The sequence below is a fragment of the Hyperolius riggenbachi genome, chromosome 3 (genome assembly GCF_040937935.1).
Source record: "Hyperolius riggenbachi isolate aHypRig1 chromosome 3, aHypRig1.pri, whole genome shotgun sequence".
In the NCBI taxonomy this organism is placed as follows: Eukaryota; Metazoa; Chordata; class Amphibia; order Anura; family Hyperoliidae; genus Hyperolius; species Hyperolius riggenbachi.
In genome coordinates, this window is record NC_090648.1 from 2198321 (window position 1) to 2223105 (window position 24785).

Sequence of the window (24785 nt, forward strand, 5' to 3'; positions counted from 1 at the left end):
TGGGGGATGTGTAGGACATAGAGCAGCAGTTACAGCACTGCTAGGTAGTGTTCCTGTATCTCTGGTGTCCTCACACTGATCCCTGCAGCTATGTGACATTATTGGGGGATGTGTAGGACATAGAGGGGCAGTTACAGCACTGCTAGGTAGTGTTCCTGTATCTCTGGTGTCCTCACACTGATCCCTGCAGCTATGTGACATTATTGGGGGATGTGTAGGACATAGAGGGGCAGTTACAGCACTGCTAGGTAGTGTTCCTGTATCTCTGGTGACCTCACACTGATCCCTGCAGCTATGTGACATTATTGGGGGATGTGTAGGACATAGAGGGGCAGTTACAGCACTGCTAGGTAGTGTTCCTGTATCTCTGGTGTCCTCACACTGATCCCTGCAGCTATGTGACATTATTGGGGGATGTGTAGGACATAGAGGAGCAGTTACAGCACTGCTAGGGAGTGTTCCTGTATCTCTGGTGTCCTCACACTGATCCCTGCAGCTATGTGACATTATTGGGGGATGTGTAGGGCATAGAGGTGCAGTTACAGCACTGCTAGGTAGTGTTCCTGTAACTCTGGTGACCTCACACTGAGTCCTGCAGCTATGTGACATTATTGGGGGATGTGTAGGACATAGAGGGGCAGTTACAGCACTGCTAGGTAGTGTTCCTGTATCTCTGGTGACCTCACACTGATCCCTGAAGCTATGTGACATTATTGGGGATGTGTAGGACATAGAGGAGCAGTTACAGCACTGCTAGGTAGTGTTCCTGTATCTCTGGTGTCCTCACACTGATCTCTGCAGCTATGTGACATTATTGGGGGATGTGTAGGACATAGAGGAGCAGTTACAGCACTGCTAGGTAGTGTTCCTGTATCTCTGGTGTCCTCACACTGATCCCTGCAGCTATGTGACATTATTGGGGGATGTGTAGGACATAGAGGAGCAGTTACAGCACTGCTAGGTAGTGTTCCTGTATCTCTGGTGACCTCACACTGATCCCTGCAGCTATGTGACATTATTGGGGGATGTGTAGGACATAGAGGGGCAGTTACAGCACTGCTAGGGAGTGTTCCTGTATCTCTGGTGTTCTCACACTGATCCCTGCAGCTATGTGACATTATTGGGGGATGTGTAGGACATAGAGGAGCAGTTACAGCACTGCTAGGTAGTGTTCCTGTATCTCTGGTGTCCTCACACTGATCCCTGCAGCTATGTGACATTATTGGGGGATGTGTAGGACATAGAGGTGCAGTTACAGCACTGCTAGGTAGTGTTCCTGTATCTCTGGTGTTCTCACACTGATCCCTGCAGCTATGTGACATTATTGGGGGATGTGTAGGACATAGAGGAGCAGTTACAGCACTGCTAGGTAGTGTTCCTGTATCTCTGGTGTCCTCACACTGATCCCTGCAGCTATGTGACATTATTGGGGGATGTGTAGGACATAGAGGGGCAGTTACAGCACTGCTAGGTAGTGTTCCTGTATCTCTGGTGACATCACACTGATCCCTGCAGCTATGTGACATTATTGGGGGATGTGTAGGACATAGAGGAGCAGTTACAGCACTGCTAGGTAGTGTTCCTGTATCTCTGGTGTCCTCACACTGATCCCTGCAGCTATGTGACATTATTGGGGGATGTGTAGGACATAGAGGAGCAGTTACAGCACTGCTAGGTAGTGTTCCTGTATCTCTGGTGTCCTCACACTGATCCCTGCAGCTATGTGACATTATTGGGGGATGTGTAGGACATAGAGGAGCAGTTACAGCACTGCTAGGTAGTGTTCCTGTATCTCTGGTGTTCTCACACTGATCCCTGCAGCTATGTGACATTATTGGGGGATGTGTAGGACATAGATGAGCAGTTACAGCACTGCTAGGTAGTGTTCCTGTATCTCTGGTGACATCACACTGATCCCTGCAGCTATGTGACATTATTGGGGATGTGTAGGACATAGAGGAGCAGTTACAGCACTGCTAGGTAGTGTTCCTGTATCTCTGGTGACCTCACACTGATCCCTGCAGCTATGTGACATTATTGGGGGATGTGTAGGACATAGAGGGGCAGTTACAGCACTGCTAGGTAGTGTTCCTGTATCTCTGGTGTCCTCACACTGATCCCTGCAGCTATGTGACATTATTGAGGGATGTGTAGGACATAGAGGAGCAGTTACAGCACTGCTAGGTAGTGTTCCTGTATCTCTGGTGATCTCACACTGATCTCTGCAGCTATGTGACATTATTGGGGGATGTTTAGGACATAGAGGGGCAGTTACAGCACTGCTAGGTAGTGTTCCTGTATCTCTGGTGTCCTCACACTGATCTCTGCAGCTATGTGACATTATTGGGGGATGTGTAGGACATAGAGGGGCAGTTACAGCACTGCTAGGTAGTGTTCCTGTATCTCTGGTGACATCACACTGATCCCTGCAGCTATGTGACATTATTGGGGGATGTGTAGGACATAGAGGGGCAGTTACAGCACTGCTAGGTAGTGTTCCTGTATCTCTGGTGTCCTCACACTGATCCCTGCAGCTATGTGACATTATTGGGGATGTGTAGGGCATAGAGGAGCAGTTACAGCACTGCTAGGTAGTGTTCCTGTACCTCTGGTGTCCTCACACTGATCCCTGCAGCTATGTGACATTATTGGGGGATGTGTAGGACATAGAGGAGCAGTTACAGCACTGCTAGGTAGTGTTCCTGTATCTCTGGTGTCCTCACACTGAGCCCTGCAGCTATGTGACATTATTGGGGGATGTGTAGGACATAGAGCAGCAGTTACAGCACTGCTAGGGAGTGTTCCTGTATCTCTGGTGTCCTCACACTGATCCCTGCAGCTATGTGACATTATTGGGGGATGTGTAGGACATAGAGGGGCAGTTACAGCACTGCTAGGTAGTGTTCCTGTATCTCTGGTGACATCACACTGATCCCTGCAGCTATGTGACATTATTGGGGCATGTGTAGGGCATAGAGCAGCAGTTACAGCACTGCTAGGTAGTGTTCCTGTATCTCTGGTGACCTCACACTGATCCCTGCAGCTATGTGACATTATTGGGGGATGTGTAGGACATAGAGGGGCAGTTACAGCACTGCTAGGTAGTGTTCTTGTATCTCTGGTGTCCTCACACTGATCCCTGCAGCTATGTGACATTATTGGGGCATGTGTAGGACATAGAGGAGCAGTTACAGCACTGCTAGGTAGTGTTCCTGTATCTCTGGTGACCTCACACTGATCCCTGCAGCTATGTGACATTATTGGGGGATGTGTAGGACATAGAGGGGCAGTTACAGCACTGCTAGGGAGTGTTCCTGTATCTCTGGTGTCCTCACACTGATCCCTGCAGCTATGTGACATTATTGGGGGATGTGTAGGACATAGAGGAGCAGTTACAGCACTGCTAGGTAGTGTTCCTGTATCTCTGGTGACATCACACTGATCCCTGCAGCTATGTGACATTATTGGGGGATGTGTAGGACATAGAGGAGCAGTTACAGCACTGCTAGGTAGTGTTCCTGTATCTCTGGTGTCCTCACACTGATCCCTGCAGCTATGTGACATTATTGGGGGATGTGTAGGACATAGAGGGGCAGTTACAGCACTGCTAGGTAGTGTTCCTGTATCTCTGGTGTCCTCACACTGATCCCTGCAGCTATGTGACATTATTGGGGGATGTGTAGGGCATAGAGGTGCAGTTACAGCACTGCTAGGTAGTGTTCCTGTAACTCTGGTGACCTCACACTGAGTCCTGCAGCTATGTGACATTATTGGGGGATGTGTAGGACATAGAGGGGCAGTTACAGCACTGCTAGGTAGTGTTCCTGTATCTCTGGTGACATCACACTGATCCCTGCAGCTATGTGACATTATTGGGGGATGTGTAGGACATAGAGGAGCAGTTACAGCACTGCTAGGTAGTGTTCCTGTATCTCTGGTGACCTCACACTGATCCCTGCAGCTATGTGACACTATTGGGGGATGTGTAGGACATAGAGGTGCAGTTACAGCACTGCTAGGTAGTGTTCCTGTATCTCTGGTGTCCTCACACTGATCCCTGCAGCTATGTGACATTATTGGGGATGTGTAGGACATAGAAGGGCAGTTACTGCACTGCTAGGTAGTGTTCCTGTATCTCTGGTGACCTCACACTGATCCCTGCAGCTATGTGACATTATTGGGGATGTGTAGGACATAGAGGAGCAGTTACAGCACTGCTAGGTAGTGTTCCTGTATCTCTGGTGTCCTCACACTGATCTCTGCAGCTATGTGACATTATTGGGGGATGTTTAGGACATAGAGGAGCAGTTACAGCACTGCTAGGTAGTGTTCCTGTATCTCTGGTGTCCTCACACTGATCCCTGCAGCTATGTGACATTATTGGGGCATGTGTAGGACATAGAGGAGCAGTTACAGCACTGCTAGGTAGTGTTCCTGTATCTCTGGTGACCTCACACTGATCCCTGCAGCTATGTGACATTATTGGGGGATGTGTAGGACATAGAGGGGCAGTTACAGCACTGCTAGGGAGTGTTCCTGTATCTCTGGTGTTCTCACACTGATCCCTGCAGCTATGTGACATTATTGGGGGATGTGTAGGACATAGAGGAGCAGTTACAGCACTGCTAGGTAGTGTTCCTGTATCTCTGGTGACATCACACTGATCCCTGCAGCTATGTGACATTATTGGGGGATGTGTAGGACATAGAGGAGCAGTTACAGCACTGCTAGGTAGTGTTCCTGTATCTCTGGTGTCCTCACACTGATCCCTGCAGCTATGTGACATTATTGGGGGATGTGTAGGACATAGAGGGGCAGTTACAGCACTGCTAGGTAGTGTTCCTGTATCTCTGGTGTCCTCACACTGATCCCTGCAGCTATGTGACATTATTGGGGGATGTGTAGGACATAAAGGGGCAGTTACAGCACTGCTAGGTAGTGTTCCTGTATCTCTGGTGTCCTCACACTGATCCCTGCAGCTATGTGACATTATTGGAGATGTGTAGGACATAGAGGGGCAGTTACAGCACTGCTAGGTAGTGTTCCTGTATCTCTGGTGTCCTCACACTGAGCCCTGCAGCTATGTGACATTATTGGGGATGTGTAGGACATAGAGGGGCAGTTACAGCACTGCTAGGTAGTGTTCCTGTATCTCTGGTGACCTCACACTGATCCCTGCAGCTATGTGACATTATTGGGGGATGTGTAGGACATAGAGGAGCAGTTACAGCACTGCTAGGTAGTGTTCCTGTATCTCTGGTGTCCTCACACTGATCCCTGCAGCTATGTGACATTATTGGGGGATGTGTAGGACATAGAGGGGCAGTTACAGTACTGCTAGGTAGTGTTCCTGTATCTCTGGTGTCCTCACACTGATCCCTGCAGCTATGTGACATTATTGGGGGATGTTTAGGACATAGAGGAGCAGTTACAGCACTGCTAGGTAGTGTTCCTGTATCTCTGGTGACCTCACACTGATCCCTGCAGCTATGTGACATTATTGGGGATGTGTAGGGCATAGAGGTGCAGTTACAGCACTGCTAGGTAGTGTTCCTGTATCTCTGGTGTCCTCACACTGATCCCTGCAGCTATGTGACATTATTGGGGGATGTGTAGGACATAGAGGGGCAGTTACTGCACTGCTAGGTAGTGTTCCTGTATCTCTGGTGACCTCACACTGATCCCTGCAGCTATGTGACATTATTGGGGGATGTGTAGGACATAGAGGAGCAGTTACAGCACTGCTAGGGAGTGTTCCTGTATCTCTGGTGACCTCACACTGATCCCTGCAGCTATGTGACATTATTGGGGATGTGTAGGGCATAGAGGTGCAGTTACAGCACTGCTAGGTAGTGTTCCTGTATCTCTGGTGTCCTCACACTGATCCCTGCAGCTATGTGACATTATTGGGGGATGTGTAGGACATAGAGGGGCAGTTACTGCACTGCTAGGTAGTGTTCCTGTATCTCTGGTGACCTCACACTGATCCCTGCAGCTATGTGACATTATTGGGGGATGTGTAGGACATAGAGGAGCAGTTACAGCACTGCTAGGGAGTGTTCCTGTATCTCTGGTGACCTCACACTGATCCCTGCAGCTATGTGACATTATTGGGGGATGTGTAGGACATAGAGGGGCAGTTACTGCACTGCTAGGTAGTGTTCCTGTATCTCTGGTGACCTCACACTGATCCCTGCAGCTATGTGACATTATTTGGGATGTGTAGGGCATAGAGGTGCAGTTACAGCACTGCTAGGTAGTGTTCCTGTATCTCTGGTGTCCTCACACTGATCCCTGCAGCTATGTGACATTATTGGGGATGTGTAGGGCATAGAGGTGCAGTTACAGCACTGCTAGGTAGTGTTCCTGTATCTCTGGTGACCTCACACTGATCCCTGCAGCTATGTGACATTATTGGGGGATGTGTAGGACATAGAGGAGCAGTTACAGCACTGCTAGGGAGTGTTCCTGTATCTCTGGTGACCTCACACTGATCCCTGCAGCTATGTGACATTATTGGGGGATGTGTAGGACATAGAGGGGCAGTTACAGCACTGCTAGGTAGTGTTCCTGTATCTCTGGTGACCTCACACTGATCCCTGCAGCTATGTGACATTATTGGGGGATGTGTAGGACATAGAGGGGCAGTTACAGCACTGCTAGGGAGTGTTCCTGTATCTCTGGTGTTCTCACACTGATCCCTGCAGCTATGTGACATTATTGGGGGATGTGTAGGACATAGAGGAGCAGTTACAGCACTGCTAGGTAGTGTTCCTGTATCTCTGGTGTCCTCACACTGATCCCTGCAGCTATGTGACATTATTGGGGGATGTGTAGGACATAGAGGGGCAGTTACAGCACTGCTAGGTAGTGTTCCTGTATCTCTGGTGACATCACACTGATCCCTGCAGCTATGTGACATTATTGGGGGATGTGTAGGACATAGAGGGGCAGTTACAGCACTGCTAGGTAGTGTTCCTGTATCTCTGGTGACCTCACACTGATCCCTGCAGCTATGTGACATTATTGGGGATGTGTAGGACATAGAGGAGCAGTTACAGCACTGCTAGGTAGTGTTCCTGTATCTCTGGTGTCCTCACACTGATCCCTGCAGCTATGTGACATTATTGGGGGATGTTTAGGACATAGAGGGGCAGTTACAGCACTGTTAGGTAGTGTTCCTGTATCTCTGGTGTCCTCACACTGATCCCTGCAGCTATGTGACATTATTGGGGGATGTGTAGGACATAGAGGAGCAGTTACAGCACTGCTAGGTAGTGTTCCTGTATCTCTGGTGTCCTCACACTGATCCCTGCAGCTATGTGACATTATTGGGGGGATGTGTAGGACATAGAGGAGCAGTTACAGCACTGCTAGGTAGTGTTCCTGTATCTCTGGTGTCCTCACACTGATCCCTGCAGCTATGTGACATTATTGGGGATGTGTAGGGCATAGAGGTGCAGTTACAGCACTGCTAGGTAGTGTTCCTGTATCTCTGGTGTCCTCACACTGATCCCTGCAGCTATGTGACATTATTGGGGGATGTGTAGGACATAGAGGGGCAGTTACAGCACTGCTAGGTAGTGTTCCTGTATCTCTGGTGTCCTCACACTGATCCCTGCAGCTATGTGACATTATTGGGGATGTGTAGGACATAGAGGGGCAGTTACAGCACTGCTAGGTAGTGTTCCTGTATCTCTGGTGACCTCACACTGATCCCTGCAGCTATGTGACATTATTGGGGGATGTGTAGGACATAGAGGGGCAGTTACAGCACTGCTAGGTAGTGTTCCTGTATCTCTGGTGTCCTCACACTGATCCCTGCAGCTATGTGACATTATTGGGGGGATGTGTAGGACATAGAGGAGCAGTTACAGCACTGCTAGGTAGTGTTCCTGTATCTCTGGTGTCCTCACACTGATCCCTGCAGCTATGTGACATTATTGGGGATGTGTAGGGCATAGAGGTGCAGTTACAGCACTGCTAGGTAGTGTTCCTGTATCTCTGGTGTCCTCACACTGATCCCTGCAGCTATGTGACATTATTGGGGGATGTGTAGGACATAGAGGGGCAGTTACAGCACTGCTAGGTAGTGTTCCTGTATCTCTGGTGTCCTCACACTGATCCCTGCAGCTATGTGACATTATTGGGGATGTGTAGGACATAGAGGGGCAGTTACAGCACTGCTAGGTAGTGTTCCTGTATCTCTGGTGACCTCACACTGATCCCTGCAGCTATGTGACATTATTGGGGGATGTGTAGGACATAGAGGAGCAGTTACAGCACTGCTAGGTAGTGTTCCTGTATCTCTGGTGTCCTCACACTGATCCCTGCAGCTATGTGACATTATTGGGGGATGTTTAGGACATAGAGGGGCAGTTACAGCACTGTTAGGTAGTGTTCCTGTATCTCTGGTGTCCTCACACTGATCCCTGCAGCTATGTGACATTATTGGGGGATGTGTAGGACATAGAGGAGCAGTTACAGCACTGCTAGGGAGTGTTCCTGTATCTCTGGTGTCCTCACACTGATCCCTGCAGCTATGTGACATTATTGGGGGATGTGTAGGACATAGAGGAGCAGTTACAGCACTGCTAGGTAGTGTTCCTGTATCTCTGGTGACCTCACACTGATCCCTGCAGCTATGTGACATTATTGGGGGATGTGTAGGACATAGAGGGGCAGTTACAGCACTGCTAGGTAGTGTTCCTGTATCTCTGGTGACCTCACACTGATCCCTGCAGCTATGTGACATTATTGGGGGATGTGTAGGACATAGAGGAGCAGTTACAGCACTGTTAGGTAGTGTTCCTGTATCTCTGGTGTTCTCACACTGAGTCGTCCTCTCCCACAGATAATGAAGCTTCAGGAGAAGCTGAATAAGTTGCAGGAAGAGAAGCACAATCTGTTCCTTCAGCTGAAGAAAGTTCTTCATGAAGAAGAAAAGAGGCGAAGGAAGGAACAGAGGTGAGTCCTCACTGAGTAACGATAGGGGAGCTCATCTGAGCCTGACACAGGTGGGGGGCGGGGCCTACTCGTGGAACAATTTGAGGAGGGGGACACCGGGCAGGGTTAAAGCATGGAACAATATGGGGAGGGGGACACAGGGCGGGGCTTTAACAATATGGGGAGGTGGACATAGGGCAGGGCTTAAAACGGGAACAATATGGGGAGGTGATGCACAGGGTGGGGCTTATACATGGGACAATATGGGGAGGTGACACAGGACGGGGATTATACATGGAACAATATGGGGAGGGGGACACACAGGGCGGGGCTTGTACATGGAATATGGGGAGGTGATACATGGCGGGACTTATACATGGAACAATATGGGGAGGTGACACGCGGCGGGGCTTATACGTGGAACAATATGGGGAGGTGACGCACGGCGGGGCTTATACGTGGAACAATATGGGGAGGTGACACCTGGTACAATATGGGGAGGGGACACACAGGGCGGGGCTTATACATGGAACAATGTGGGGAGGTGACACACGGCGGGGCTTATACATGGAACAATATGGGGAGGTGACACACGGCGGTGTTTAAACATGGTACAATATGGGGAGGTGACACACGGTGCTTATACATGGTACAATATAAGGGGACACATAGGGCGGGGCTTATACATGAAATAGTATGGGGAGGTGACACACAAGGCGGGGCTTATACATGGAACAATATGGGGAGGTGACACACAGGGTGGGGCTTATACATGGAACAATATGGGGAGGGGGACACACAGGGCGGCGCTTATACACAGGGCGGTGCTTTTACATGGAACAATGTATTGAAGGGGACACACAGGGTGGGAATTATACATGGAACAATAGGGGCTTATACATGGAACAATATGGGGAGGTGACACACAGGGCGGGGATTATACATGGAACAATGTGGGGTAACCTCACCTAGGGCGGGGCTTATACATGGAACAATATGGGGAGATGACACACAGGGTGGGGCTTATACATGGAACAATATGTGGAGGTGACACACAGGGCGGGGCTTATACATGGAACAATATGGGGAGGTGACACACAGGGCGGGGATTATACATGGAACAATTTGGGGAGGTGACACACGGGGTGGGGATCATACATGGAACAATATTGGGAGGTGACACACAGGTCGGGGCTTATACATGGAACAATATGGGGAGGTGACACACGGGGTGGGGATTATACATGGAACAATATGGGGAGGGGGACACACAGGGCGGGGCTTGTACATGGAATATGGGGAGGTGATACATGGCGGGACTTATACATGGAACAATATGGGGAGGTGACACGCGGCGGGACTTATACGTGGAACAATATGGGGAGGTGACGCACGGCGGGGCTTATACGTGAAACAATATGGGGAGGTGACACCTGGTACAATATGGGGAGGGGACACACAGGGCGGGGCTTATACATGGAACAATGTGGGGAGGTGACACACGGCGGGGCTTATACATGGAACAATATGGGGAGGTGACACACGGCGGTGTTTAAACATGGTACAATATGGGGAGGTGACACACGGTGCTTATACATGGTACAAATAAGGGGGACACACAGGGCGGGGCTTATACATGAAATAGTATGGGGAGGTGACACACAAGGTGGGGCTTATACATGGAACAATATGGGGAGGTGACACACAGGGTGGGGCTTATACATGGAACAATATGGGGAGGGGGACGCACAGGGCGGCGCTTATACACAGGGCGGTGCTTATACATGGAACAATGTATTGAAGGGGACACACAGGGTGGGAATTATACATGGAACAATATGGGGAGGAACATGGAACAATATGGGGAGGTGACACACATGGCGGGGCTTATACATGGAACAATATGGGGTAACCTCACCTAGGGCGGGGCTTATACATGGAACAATATGGGGAGATGACACACAGGGTGGGGCTTATACATGGAACAATATGTGGAGGTGACACACAGGGCGGGGCTTATACATGGAACAATATGGGGAGGTGACACACAGGGCGGGGATTATACATGGAACAATATGGGGAGGTGACACACGGGGTGGGGATCATACATGGAACAATATTGGGAGGTGACACACAGGTCGGGGCTTATACATGGAACAATATGGGGAGGTGACACACGGGGTGGGGATTATACATGGAACAATATGGGGAGGTGACACACATTACGGGGTGTATACTTTGAACAATGTGTGGATGTGACACAGGGCGGGGCTTATACATGGAAGAATATGGGGAGGTTACACACAGGGCAGGGTTTATACATGGCGACCTAGATGGGAAAGTTTCCATGTCGCCCAGACATAGGAGCCTGCATAGGGCACGTACGGGGTAGTCTGCACAGGTGGAAGAACCCATGCTTGGACAGGGGTGATGGGCTGAGGTGGGAGCTGTCATGTGGCAAAGGTGTGAGAGCCTACAAGGCAGACGGGGTTTACAAACGAGAGCTGACATACTGCTCATGTAGAGGAGCCGGCACCCAGGACAGACAACGGGGACATCCCATGTTCCATATGCAGAACTTAGCGAGATGGGAGCAGGCATATGGCCCAGGTGGTGATACCCACACATGGCACAGACTGGGTGTGTCTACGTACTGGATAAATGGTTGTGTCTAGAGACATGAGCCAGACTGGGAGCCAACAGATGACTCTGGTGAGAGAGCAGGCGTGTGGCCTGGGGGATGGGGGAGCTGAGATGTGGCCTGGGGGATGGGGGAGCTGAGATGTGGCCTGGGGGATGGGGAGCTGAGATGTGGCCTGGGGGATGGGAAGCTGAGATGTGGCCTGGGGGATGGGGAGCTGAGATGTGGCCTGGGGGATGGGGAGCTGAGATGGGGGCTCAGGTGTCGGGCAGGCATTTGGTCAGTTGAGCCTGGATAGGAGAGCCAACACATGGCCCACACAATGAAGCCCACATGGGCACAGGCTGGCAAGTCTACATGTGGGACAGGCGTATGGGAGTTTATTTGCACATTTTACAGACGAGGAGCCAGGATGTGGGAATTCTATTTGTGTCACGTAAGACTGGATATAAGGGGGTACCTGCACATGGAACACATGGGGGAGCCTGCATATTGGATGTACTGGGGAAGCAGGTTGGATGGAGGGGGGCACAGGCACGGTACAGATGTGAAGAGCCTGTGGCCCATACCAGGGGGGCCGGCACATAGAACAGGGAGGGAGTCGGCACAGGGAGGGAGTCTGCTCATGGCACAGATGGTGGAGCCGGCACATGGCACAGATGGTGGAGCCGGCACATAGAGAACAGGGAGGGAGTCGGCACAGGGAGGGAGTCTGCTCATGGCACAGATGGTGGAGCCGGCACATGGCACAGATGGTGGAGCCGGCACATAGAGAACAGGGAGGGAGTCTGCTCATGGCACAGATGGTGGAGCCGGCACATGGCACAGCTGGTGGAGCCGGCACATAGAGAACAGGGAGGGAGTCTGCTCATGGCACAGATGGTGGAGCCGGCACATGGCACAGATGGTGGAGCCGGCACATAGAGAACAGGGAGGGAGTCTGCTCATGGCACAGATGGTGGAGCCGGCACATGGCACAGATAGTGGAGCCGACACGTAGAGAACAGGGAGGGAGTCTGCTCATGGCACAGATGGAGCCGGCACATGGCACAGATGGTGGAGCCGGCACATAGAGAACAGGGAGGGAGTCTGCTCATGGCACAGATGGAGCCGGCACATGGCACAGATGGTGGAGCCGGCACATAGAGAACAGGGAGGGAGTCTGCTCATGGCACAGATGGTGGAGCCGGCACATAGAGAACAGGGAGGGAGCCGGCACATGGCACAGATGGTGGAGCCGGCACAAGGAGGGAGATTGGAAGGTAGGCATATAGCTATGTTTTTGTTTACAATCAATAACCTCTCACTTTCTCCTGCAGTGATCTCACCACCCTCACATCTGCCGCCTATCAGCAGGGTATGGTGATGCATGCCGGTGCCCACCTCATTAACATGCAGGGTAAGATAGTAACTGGTGTTTCTATCATTTATGTGATTTATTTCAGCAAGGGCTGCACCTCCTGTCGCACTATGCTGTATTCTACATCCTGGGGCATACAGGAAGTCCCCTCCGCTGTAGGTGTGTCTTCTAAGGACATATAGGGGCCGCACCTCCTGTCACACCGTGCTGTACTGTACATCCTGGGGCAGACAGGAAGTGCCCTCCGCGGACATGTGGGTGCCGCACGTCCTGTCACACCGTGCTGTACTGTACATCTTGGGGCATACAGGAAGTCCCCTCCGCTGTAGTGGTGTCTTCTGAGGACATGTGGGGCCCGCACTTCCTGTCACACTGTGCTGTACTGTACATCCTGGGGCAGGCAGTAAGTGCCCTCCGCTGTAGGTGTGTCTTCTGAGTACATATAGGGGCCGCACTTCCTGTCACACCGTGCTGTACTGTACATCCTGGGGCAGGCAGGAAGTCCCCTCCGCTGTAGGTGTGTCTTCTGAGTACATATAGGGCCCGCACTTCCTGTCACACTGTGCTGTACTGTACATCCTGGGGCAGGCAGGAAGTCCCCTCCGCTGTAGGTGTGTCTTCTGAGTACATATAGGGGCCGCACTTCCTGTCACACTGTGCTGTACTGTACATCCTGGGGCAGGCAGGAAGTCCCCTCCGCTGTAGGTGTGTCTTCTGAGGACATGTGGGACCCGCACTTCCTGTCACACCGTGCTGTACTGTACATCCTGGGGCAGACAGGAAGTGCCCTCCGCTGTAGATGTGTCTTCTGAGTACATATAGGGACCGCACCTCCTATCACACCGTGCTGTACTGTACATCTTGAGCAGGCAGGAAGTCCCCTCCGCTGTAGGTGTGTCTTCTGAGGACATTTAGGGGCTGCACTTCCTGTCACACTGTGCTGTACTGTACATCCTGGGGCAGGCAGGAAGTCCCCTCCGCTGTAGGTGTGTCTTCTGAGGACATGTGGGGCCCGCACTTCCTGTCACACCGTGCTGTACTGTACATCCTGGGGCAGGCAGGAAGTCCCCTCCGCTGTAGGTGTGTCTTCTGAGGACATGTGGGGCCCGCACTTCCTGTCACACCGTACTGTACATCCTGGGGCAGGCAGGAAGTCCCCTCTGCTATAGGTGTTACATGCATGCTGTAGCTATTACTACTGGCGACATAGTGCCCAGAATACCCATGTGCTGTGTTTTCTCTTTACCCCGGTCTGTACACTATAGGATCAGTGCCTGTAAGAAGGCCATACACTTATCTGAGGTATATTTCACCTGTTGTGGTATTAATGGATTCTCTCTCTGTCTCGTAGGTAGCCCCGGTGGTCACTCGCGTCACAGCTCGCTGATGGCTGATCGGGCCAAGCAGATGTTTGGGCCTCCTGTGATAACTGTTAGTCCCATTTGTTGTATATCAGGCATGGCTCTGTGCGGTGCAATTCCCTTTCTAAGTGAGTCTCTGTCTTCTAGGGCCGCCACTATCAACCACAACCCTCCTTCAGCCCAACCGCAGGAGAGCACAGCCAATACCAGACCAGCCAGTCAGGCCATAGCCCTTACACCGTCAGCCAATCACAACACAGCTTCGCCACAGGCCAGGCGGGACCGGTTAGCTACACCGGGAGCCAACCAATCCGAGGTCAGCCTGCTTTTCTGCTAAGATCTCTGACTTTAGTAGATATTCTTCTGGAAATGTGTATAACGCTCTGCTTTCTTATCTTTTAAAGGGCCCTCAGCCTTCCCGACCATGCAGTATCTGTCTCACCAGCAGCCGGGATATACAGTCCATGGTCATTATACTGGAGCACACGCAGGTTTCTACTAATACTTCTATATTGGGCGATGTGCGTCACAGACACTGCTCTGGTGTGCCTGTGTCTTGTGGTGTGGTTGTGTTACGGAGGCCAACGAGCATGTCTGTAGACTGTGGCCTCCATGCCTTGTAGTGGGATCCAGGATGGGGGTCTCCTCATATTTGTAGGAGGTCTTCCTATCTCATGGTGTGTCTATGTAGTGGTGGGATCCAGGATGGGGGTCTCCTCATATTTGTAGGTCTTCCTATCTCATGGTGTGTCAATGTAGTGGTGGGATCCAGGATGGGGGTCTCCTCATATTTGTAGGAGGTCTTCCTATCTCATGGTGTGTCTATGTAGTGGTGGGATCCAGGATGGGGGTCTCCTCATATTTGTAGGAGGAGGCCTCCATATCTCATGGTGTGTCTGTGTAGTGGTGGGATCCAGGATGGGGGCTCCTCATATTTGTAGGAGGTCTTCCTATCTCATGGTGTGTCTATGTAGTGGTGGGATCCAGGATGGGGGTCTCCTCATATTTGTAGGTCTTCCTATCTCATGGTGTGTCTATGTAGTGGTGGGATCCAGGATGGGGGCTCCTCATATTTGTAGGAGGTCTTCCTATCTCATGGCGTGTCTATGTAGTGGTGGGATCCATGATGGGGGGCTCCTCATATTTGTAGGAGGAGGCCTCCATATCTCATGGTGTGTCTGTGTAGTGGTGGGATCCAGGATGGGGGTCTCCTCATATTTGTAGGAGGTCTTCCTATCTCATGGTGTGTCTATGTAGTGGTGGGATCCAGGATGGGGGTCTCCTCATATTTGTAGGAGGTCTTCCTATCTCATGGTGTGTCTATGTAGTGGTGGGATCCAGGATGGGGGTCTCCTCATATTTGTAGGAGGTCTTCCTATCTCATGGTGTGTCTATGTAGTGGTGGGATCTAGGATGGGGGTCTCCTCATATTTGTAGGTCTTCCTATCTCATGGTGTGTCTATGTAGTGGTGGGATCCAGGATGGGGGTCTCCTCATATTTGTAGGTCTTCCTATCTCATGGTGTGTCTATGTAGTGGTGGGATCTAGGATGGGGGTCTCCTCATATTTGTAGGTCTTCCTATCTCATGGTGTGTCTATGTAGTGGTGGGATCCAGGATGGGGGTCTCCTCATATTTGTAGGTCTTCCTATCTCATGGTGTGTCTATGTAGTGGTGGGATCCAGGATGGGGGTCTCCTCATATTTGTAGGAGGTCTTCCTATCTCATGGTGTATCTATGTAGTGGTGGGATCCAGGATGGGGGTCTCCTCATATTTGTAGGAGGAGGCCTCCATATCTCATGGTGTGTCTATGTAGTGGTGGGATCCAGGATGGGGGTCTCCTCATATTTGTAGGAGGTCTTCCTATCTCATGGTGTGTCTATGTAGTGGTGGGATCCAGGATGGGGGCTCCTCATATTTGTAGGAGGTCTTCCTATCTCATGGTGTGTCTGTGTAGTGGTGGGATCCAGGATGGGGGTCTCCTCATATTTGTAGGAGGTCTTCCTATCTCATGGTGTGTCTATGTAGTGGTGGGATCCAGGATGGGGGCTCCTCATATTTGTAGGTCTTCCTATCTCATGGTGTGTCTGTGTAGTGGTGGGATCCAGGATGGGGGTCTCCTCATATTTGTAGGAGGTCTTCCTATCTCATGGTGTGTCTATGTAGTGGTGGGATCCAGGATGGGGGTCTCCTCATATTTGTAGGAGGAGGCCTCCATATCTCATGGTGTGTCTGTGTAGTGGTGGGATCCAGGATGGGGGTCTCCTCATATTTGTAGGAGGCCTCCATATCTCATGGTGTGTCTATGTAGTGGTGGGATCCAGGATGGGGGTCTCCTCATATTTGTAGGAGGTCTTCCTATCTCATGGTGTGTCTATGTAGTGGTGGGATCCAGGATGGGGGTCTCCTCATATTTGTAGGAGGAGGCCTCCATATCTCATGGTGTGTCTATGTAGTGGTGGGATCCAGGATGGGGGTCTCCTCATATTTGTAGGTCTTCCTATCTCATGGTGTGTCTATGTAGTGGTGGGATCTAGGATGGGGGCTCCTCATATTTGTAGGAGGTCTTCCTATCTCATGGTGTGTCTATGTAGTGGTGGGATCCAGGATGGGGGTCTCCTCATATTTGTAGGAGGTCTTCCTATCTCATGGTGTGTCTATGTAGTGGTGGGATCCAGGATGGGGGTCTCCTCATATTTGTAGGAGGTCTTTCTATCTCATGGTGTGTCTATGTAGTGGTGGGATCTAGGATGGGGGCTCCTCATATTTGTAGGAGGAGGCCTCCATATCTCATGGTGTGTCTATGTAGTGGTGGGATCCAGGATGGGGGTCTCCTCATATTTGTAGGAGGCCTCCATATCTCAGGTTGTGTCTATGTAGTGGTGGGATCCAGGATGGGGGTCTCCTCATATTTGTAGGAGGTCTTCCTATCTCATGGTGTGTCTATGTAGTGGTGGGATCCAGGATGGGGGTCTCCTCATATTTGTAGGTCTTCATATCTCATGGTGTGTCTATGTAGTGGTGGGATCCAGGATGGGGGTCTCCTCATATTTGTAGGAGGTCTTCCTATCTCATGGTGTGTCTATGTAGTGGTGGGATCCAGGATGGGGGTCTCCTCATATTTGTAGGAGGTCTTCCTATCTCATGGTGTGTCTATGTAGTGGTGGGATCCAGGATGGGGGCTCCTCATATTTGTAGGCGGTCTTCCTATCTCATGGTGTGTCTATGTAGTGGTGGGATCCAGGATGGGGGTCTCCTCATATTTGTAGGAGGCCTCCATATCTCATGGTGTGTCTATGTAGTGGTGGGATCCAGGATGGGGGTCTCCTCATATTTGTAGGTCTTCCTATCTCATGGTGTGTCTGTGTAGTGGTGGGATCCAGGATGGGGGTCTCCTCATATTTGTAGGTCTTCCTATCTCATGGTGTGTCTATGTAGTGGTGGGATCCAGGATGGGGGTCTCCTTATATTTGTAGGAGGTCTTCCTATCTCATGGTGTGTCTATGTAGTGGTGGGATCCAGGATGGGGGTCTCCTCATATTTGTAGGAGGTCTTCCTATCTCATGGTGTGTCTGTGTAGTGGTGGGATCCAGGATGGGGGCTCCTCATATTTGTAGGAGGTCTTCCTAACTCATGGTGTGTCTATGTAGTGGTGGGATCCAGGATGGGGGTCTCCTCATATTTGTAGGAGGTCTTCCTAACTCATGGTGTGTCTATGTAGTGGTGGGATCCAGGATGGGGTCTCCTCATATTTGTAGGAGGCCTCCATATCTCATGGTGTGTCTATGTAGTGGTGGGATCCAGGATGGGGGTCTCCTCATATTTGTAGGTCTTCCTATCTCATGGTGTGTCTGTGTAGTGGTGGGATCCAGGATGGGGGCTCCTCATATTTGTAGGTCTTCCTATCTCATGGTGTGTCTATGTAGTGGTGGGATCCAGGATGGGGGTCTCCTCATATTTGTAGGAGGAGGCCTCCATATCTCATGGTGTGTCTATGTAGTGGTGGGATCCAGGATGGGGGTCTCCTCATATTTGTAGGAGGTCTTCCTATCTCATGGTGTGTCTATGTAGTGGTGGGATCCAGGATGGGGGTCTCCTCATATTTGTAGGAGGAGGCCTCCATATCTCATTGTGTGTCTATGTAGTGGTGGGATCTAGGATGGGGGTCTCCTCATATTTGTAGGAGGAGGCCTCCATATCTCATGGTGTGTCTATGTAGTGGTGGGATCCAGGATGGGGGTCTCCTCATATTTGTAGGAGGTCTTCCTATCTCATGGTGTGTCTATGTAGTGGTGGGATCCAGGATGGGGGCTCCTCATATTTGTAGGAGGTCTTCCTATCTCATGGTGTGTCTATGTAGTGGTGGGATCCAGGATGGGGGTCTCCTCATATTTGTAGGAGGTCTTCCTATCTCATGGTGTGTCTATGTAGTGGTGGGATCCAGGATGGGGGCTCCTCATATTTGTAGGAGGTCTTCCTATCTCATGGTGTGTCTATGTAGTGGTGGGATCCAGGATGGGGGTCTCCTCATATTTGTAGGAGGCCTCCATATCTCATGGTGTGTCTATGTAGTGGTGGGATCCAGGATGGGGGTCTCCTCATATTTGTAGGTCTTCCTATCTCATGGTGTGTCTGTGTAGTGGTGGGATCCAGGATGGGGGTCTCCTCATATTTGTAGGAGGTCTTCCTATCTCATGGTGTGTCTGTGTAGTGGTGGGATCCAGGATGGGGGCTCCTCATATTTGTAGGAGGTCTTCCTAACTCATGGTGTGTCTATGTAGTGGTGGGATCCAGGATGGGGGTCTCCTCATATTTGTAGGAGGTCTTCCTAACTCATGGTGTGTCTATGTAGTGGTGGGATCCAGGATGGGGTCTCCTCATATTTGTAGGAGGCCTCCATATCTCATGGTGTGTCTATGTAGTGGTGGGATCCAGGATGGGGGTCTCCTCATATTTGTAGGTCTTCCTATCTCATGGTGTGTCTGTGTAGTGGTGGGATCCAGGATGGGGGCTCCTCATATTTGTAGGTCTTCCTATCTCATGGTGTGTCTATGTAGTGGTGGGATCCAGGATGGGGGTCTCCTCATATTTGTAGGAGGTCTTCCTATCTCATGGTGTGTCTATGTAGTGGTGGGATCCAGGATGGGGGTCTCCTCATATTTGAAGGAGGTCTTCCTATCTCATGGTGTGTCTATGTAGTGGTGGGATCCAGGATGGGGGCTCCTCATATTTGTAGGTCTTCCTATCTCATGGTGTGTCTATGTAGTGGTGGGATCCAGGATGGGGGTCTCCTCATATTTGTAGGAGGAGGCCTCCATATCTCATGGTGTGTCTATGTAGTGGTGGGATCTAGGATGGGGGTCTCCTCATATTTGTAGGAGGTCTTCCTATCTCATGGTGTGTCTGTGTAGTGGTGGGATCCATGATGGGGGGCTCCTCATATTTGTAGGTCTTCCTATCTCATGGTGTCTATGTAGTGGTGGGATCCAGGATGGGGGTCTCCTCATATTTGTAGGAGGAGGCCTCCATATCTCATGGTGTGTCTATGTAGTGGTGGGATCTAGGATGGGGGTCTCCTCATATTTGTAGGAGGTCTTCCTATCTCATGGTGTGTCTGTGTAGTGGTGGGATCCAGGATGGGGGTCTCCTCATATTTGTAGGAGGAGGCCTCCATATCTCATGGTGTGTCTATGTAGTAGTGGGATCCAGGATGGGGTCTCCTCATATTTGTAGGTCTTCCTATCTCATGGTGTGTCTATGTAGTGGTGGGATCCAGGATGGGGGGCTCCTCATATTTGTAGGTCTTCCTATCTCATGGTGTGTCTATGTAGTGGTGGGATCCAGGATGGGGGCTCCTCATATTTGTAGGTCTTCCTATCTCATGGTGTGTCTATGTAGTGGTGGGATCCAGGATGGGGGTCTCCTCATATTTGTAGGAGGTCTTCCTATCTCATGGTGTGTCTATGTAGTGGTGGGATCCAGGATGGGGGCTCCTCATATTTGTAGGAGGTCTTCCTATCTCATGGTGTGTCTATGTAGTAGTGGGATCCAGGATGGGGGCTCCTCATATTTGTAGGAGGTCTTCCTATCTCATGGTGTGTCTATGTAGTGGTGGGATCCAGGATGGGGGACTCCTCATATTTGTAGGAGGTCTTCCTATCTCATGGTGTGTCTATGTAGTGGTGGGATCCAGGATGGGGTCTCCTCATATTTGTAGGAGGTCTTCCTATCTCATGGTGTGTCTATGTAGTGGTGGGATCCAGGATGGGGGCTCCTCATATTTGTAGGAGGTCTTCCTATCTCATGGTGTGTCTGTGTAGTGGTGGGATCCAGGATGGGGGTCTCCTCATATTTGTAGGAGGTCTTCCTATCTCATGGTGTGTCTATGTAGTGGTGGGATCCAGGATGGGGGCTCCTCATATTTGTAGGAGGTCTTCCTATCTCATGGTGTGTCTATGTAGTGGTGGGATCCAGGATGGGGGTCTCCTCATATTTGTAGGAGGTCTTCCTATCTCATGGTGTGTCTGTGTAGTAGTGGGATCCAGGATGGGGTCTCCTCATATTTGTAGGTCTTCCTATCTCATGGTGTGTCTATGTAGTGGTGGGATCCAGGATGGGGGGCTACTCATATTCGTAGGTCTTCCTATCTCATGGTGTGTCTATGTAGTGGTGGGATCCAGGATGGGGTCTCCTCATATTTGTAGGTCTTCCTATCTCATGGTGTGTCTATGTAGTGGTGGGATCCAGGATGGGGGTCTCCTCATATTTGTAGGAGGAGGCCTCCGTCCCTCATACCGTGTTGTAGTGGTCCGACATGAATTGAGGGTTTTGTGTTTGTCTTCTCTTTAGGGTTTATGGCTCCTAGCACCATTCCATTGCAGAAGCAACTTGAACACGCCAACCAGCAGTCTGGCTTCACTGACTCTGTGAGTACCCTCTTCCTGTATTATGGGGGTGTGTATGGGCCTCTTCCTGTATTATGGGGTGTGTATGGGTCTCTTCCTGTATTATGGGATGTGTATGGGCCTCTTCCTGTATTATGGGGGTGTGTATGGGCCTCTTCCTGTATTATGGGGGTGTGTATGGGCCTCTTCCTGTATTATGGGATGTGTATGGGCCTCTTCCTGTATTATGTGGGTGTGTATGGGCCTCTTCCTGTATTATGGGGGTGTGTATGGGCCTCTTCCTGTATTATGGGGGTGTGTATGGGCCTCTTCCTGTATTATGGGATGTGTATAAGCCTCTTCCTGTATTATGGGATGTGTATAAGCCTCTTCCTGTATTATGGGATGTGTATGGGCCTCTTCCTGTATTATGGGGGTGTGTATGGGCCTCTTCCTGTATTATGGGTGTGTGTATGGGCCTCTTCCTGTATTATGGGGATGTGTATGGGCCTCTTCCTGTATTATGGGATGTGTATGGGCCTCTTCCTGTATTATGGGATGTGTATGGGCCTCTTCCTGTATTATGGGGGTGTGTATGGGCCTCTTCCTGTATTATGGGTGTGTGTATGGGCCTCTTCCTGTATTATGGGGGTGTGTATGGGCCTCTTCCTGTATTATGGGGGTGTGTATGGGCCTCTTCCTGTATTATGGGGGTGTGTATGTCCCTCTTCCTGTATTATGGGGATGTGTATGGGCCTCTTCCTGTATTATGGGGATGTGTATGGGCCTCTTCCTGTATTATGGGGGTGTGTATGTCCCTCTTCCTGTATTATGGGGGTGTGTATGGGCCTCTTCCTGTATTATGGAGATGTGTATGGGCCTCTTCCTGTATTATGGGGATGTGTGTATGGGCCTCTTCCTGTATTATGGGGTGTGTATGGGCCTCTTCCTGTATTATGGGTGTGTGTATGGGCCTCTTCCTGTATTATGGGGGTGTGTATGGGCCTCTTCCTGTATTATGGGATGTGTATGGGCCTCTTCCTGTATTATGGGATGTGTATGGGCCTCTTCCTGTATTATGGGGGTGTGTATGGGCCTCTTCCTGTATTATGGGGGTGTGTATGGGCCTCTTCCTGTATTATGGGGGTGTGTATGGACCTCTTCCTGTATTATGGGGGTGTGTATGGGCCTCTTCCTGTATTATGGGGATGTGTATGGGCCTCTTCCTGTATTATGGGGGTGTGTATGTCCCTCTTCCTGTATTATGGGGGTGTGTATGGGCCTCTTCCTGTATTATGGGGGTGTGTATGGACCTCTTCCTGTATTATGGGGGTGTGTATGGGCCTCTTCCTGTATTATGGGGATGTGTATGGGCCTCTTCCTGTATTATGGGGGTGTGTATGGGCCTCTTCCTGTATTATGGGATGTGTATGGGCCTCTTCCTGTATTATGGGATGTATGGGCCTCTTCCTGTATTATGGGGTGTGTATGGGCCTCTTCCTGTATTATGGGGGGTGTATGGGCCTCTTCCTGTATTATGGGGTGTGTATGGGCCTCTTCCTGTAATATGGGTGTGTGTATGGGCCTCTTCCTGTATTATGGGGATGTGTGTATGGGCCTCTTCCTGTATTATGGGGGTGTGTATGGGCCTCTTCCTGTATTATGGGATGTGTATGGGCCTCTTCCTGTATTATGGGGGTGTGTAAGGGCCTCTTCCTGTATTATGGGGTGTGTATGGGCCTCTTCCTGTATTATGGGGGTGTGTATGGGCCTCTTCCTGTATTATGGGATGTGTATGGGCCTCTTCCTGTATTATGGGGTGTGTATGGGCCTCTTCCTGTATTATGGGATGTGTATGGGCCTCTTCCTGTATTATGGGATGTGTATGGGCCTCTTCCTGTATTATGGGGATGTGTGTATGGGCCTCTTCCTGTATTATGGGGATGTGTGTATGGGCCTCTTCCTGTATTATGGGGTGTGTATGGGCCTCTTCCTGTATTATGGGATGTGTATGGGCCTCTTCCTGTATTATGGGATGTATGGGCCTCTTCCTGTATTATGGGGGTGTGTATGGGCCTCTTCCTGTATTATGGGGGGGTGTATGGGCCTCTTCCTGTATTATGGGATGTGTATGGGCCTCTTCCTGTATTATGGGGGTGTGTATGGGCCTCTTCCTGTATTATGGGGTGTGTATGGGCCTCTTCCTGTATTATGGGGGTGTGTATGGGCCTCTTCCTGTATTATGGGGGTGTGTATGGGCCTCTTCCTGTATTATGGGGGTGTGTATGGACCTCTTCCTGTATTATGGGGGTGTGTATGGGCCTCTTCCTGTATTATGGGGGTGTGTATGGGCCTCTTCCTGTATTATGGGATGTGTATGGGCCTCTTCCTGTATTATGGGGGTGTGTATGGGCCTCTTCCTGTATTATGGGGGTGTGTATGGGCCTCTTCCTGTGTTATGGGATGTATGAGCCTCTTCCTGTATTATGGGGGTGTGTATGGGCCTCTTCCTGTATTATGGGGGTGTGTATGGGCCTCTTCCTGTATTATGGGGGTGTGTATGGGCCTCTTCCTGTATTATGGGATGTGTATGGGCCTCTTCCTGTATTATGGGGGTGTATAGGCCTCTTCCTGTATTATGGGGGTGTGTATGGGCCTCTTCCTGTATTATGGGGGTGTGTATGGACCTCTTCCTGTATTATGGGGTGTGTATGGGCCTCTTCCTGTATTATGGGGATGTGTATGGGCCTCTTCCTGTATTATGGGGGTGTATGGGCCTCTTCCTGTATTATGGGATGTGTATGGGCCTCTTCCTGTATTATGGGGGTGTGTATGGGCCTCTTCCTGTATTATGGGGGTGTGTATGGACCTCTTCCTGTATTATGGGATGTGTATGGGCCTCTTCCTGTATTATGGGGGTGTGTATGGGCCTCTTCCTGTATTATGGGATGTGTATGGATCTCTTCCTGTATTATGGGGGTGTGTATGTCCCTCTTCCTGTATTATGGGGGTGTGTATGGGCCTCTTCCTGTATTATGGGGGTGTGTATGGACCTCTTCCTGTATTATGGGGGTGTGTATGGGCCTCTTCCTGTATTATGGAGGTGTGTATGGGCCTCTTCCTGTATTATGGGGTGTGTATGGGCCTCTTCCTGTATTATGGGATGTGTATGGGCCTCTTCCTGTATTATGGGGTGTGTATGGACCTCTTCCTGTATTATGGGGGTGTGTATGTCCCTCTTCCTGTATTATGGGGGTGTGTATGGGCCTCTTCCTGTATTATGGGGGTGTGTATGGGCCTCTTCCTGTATTATGGGGGTGTGTATGTCCCTCTTCCTGTATTATGGGGGTGTGTATGGGCCTCTTCCTGTATTATGGGGTGTGTATGGGCCTCTTCCTGTATTATGAGGGTGTGTATGGGCCTCTTCCTGTATTATGGGGGTGTGTATGGGCCTCTTCCTGTATTATGGGGGTGTGTATGGACCTCTTCCTGTATTATGGGGGTGTGTATGGGCCTCTTCCTTTATTATGGGGGTGTGTATGGGCCTCTTCCTGTATTATGGGATGTGTATGGACCTCTTCCTGTATTATGGG

General features: G+C 50.5%; 1 protein-coding gene across 2 annotated transcripts in view; it reads left to right on the forward strand.

Annotated features, from left to right (window-relative positions):
* The window catches only part of GPS2 (G protein pathway suppressor 2), a 161687-nt gene that overhangs the window by 14695 nt on the left and 122207 nt on the right, over positions 1-24785 (forward strand). For both annotated transcript variants that reach the window (XM_068273805.1, XM_068273803.1), the window contains exons 4-9: positions 8855-8967; positions 12907-12986; positions 14299-14378; positions 14456-14624; positions 14713-14799; positions 21158-21234. In XM_068273805.1, coding sequence (XP_068129906.1) covers positions 8855-8967; positions 12907-12986; positions 14299-14378; positions 14456-14624; positions 14713-14799; positions 21158-21234 — 606 coding nt within the window. The remainder of the gene's footprint in view (positions 1-8854; positions 8968-12906; positions 12987-14298; positions 14379-14455; positions 14625-14712; positions 14800-21157; positions 21235-24785) is intronic.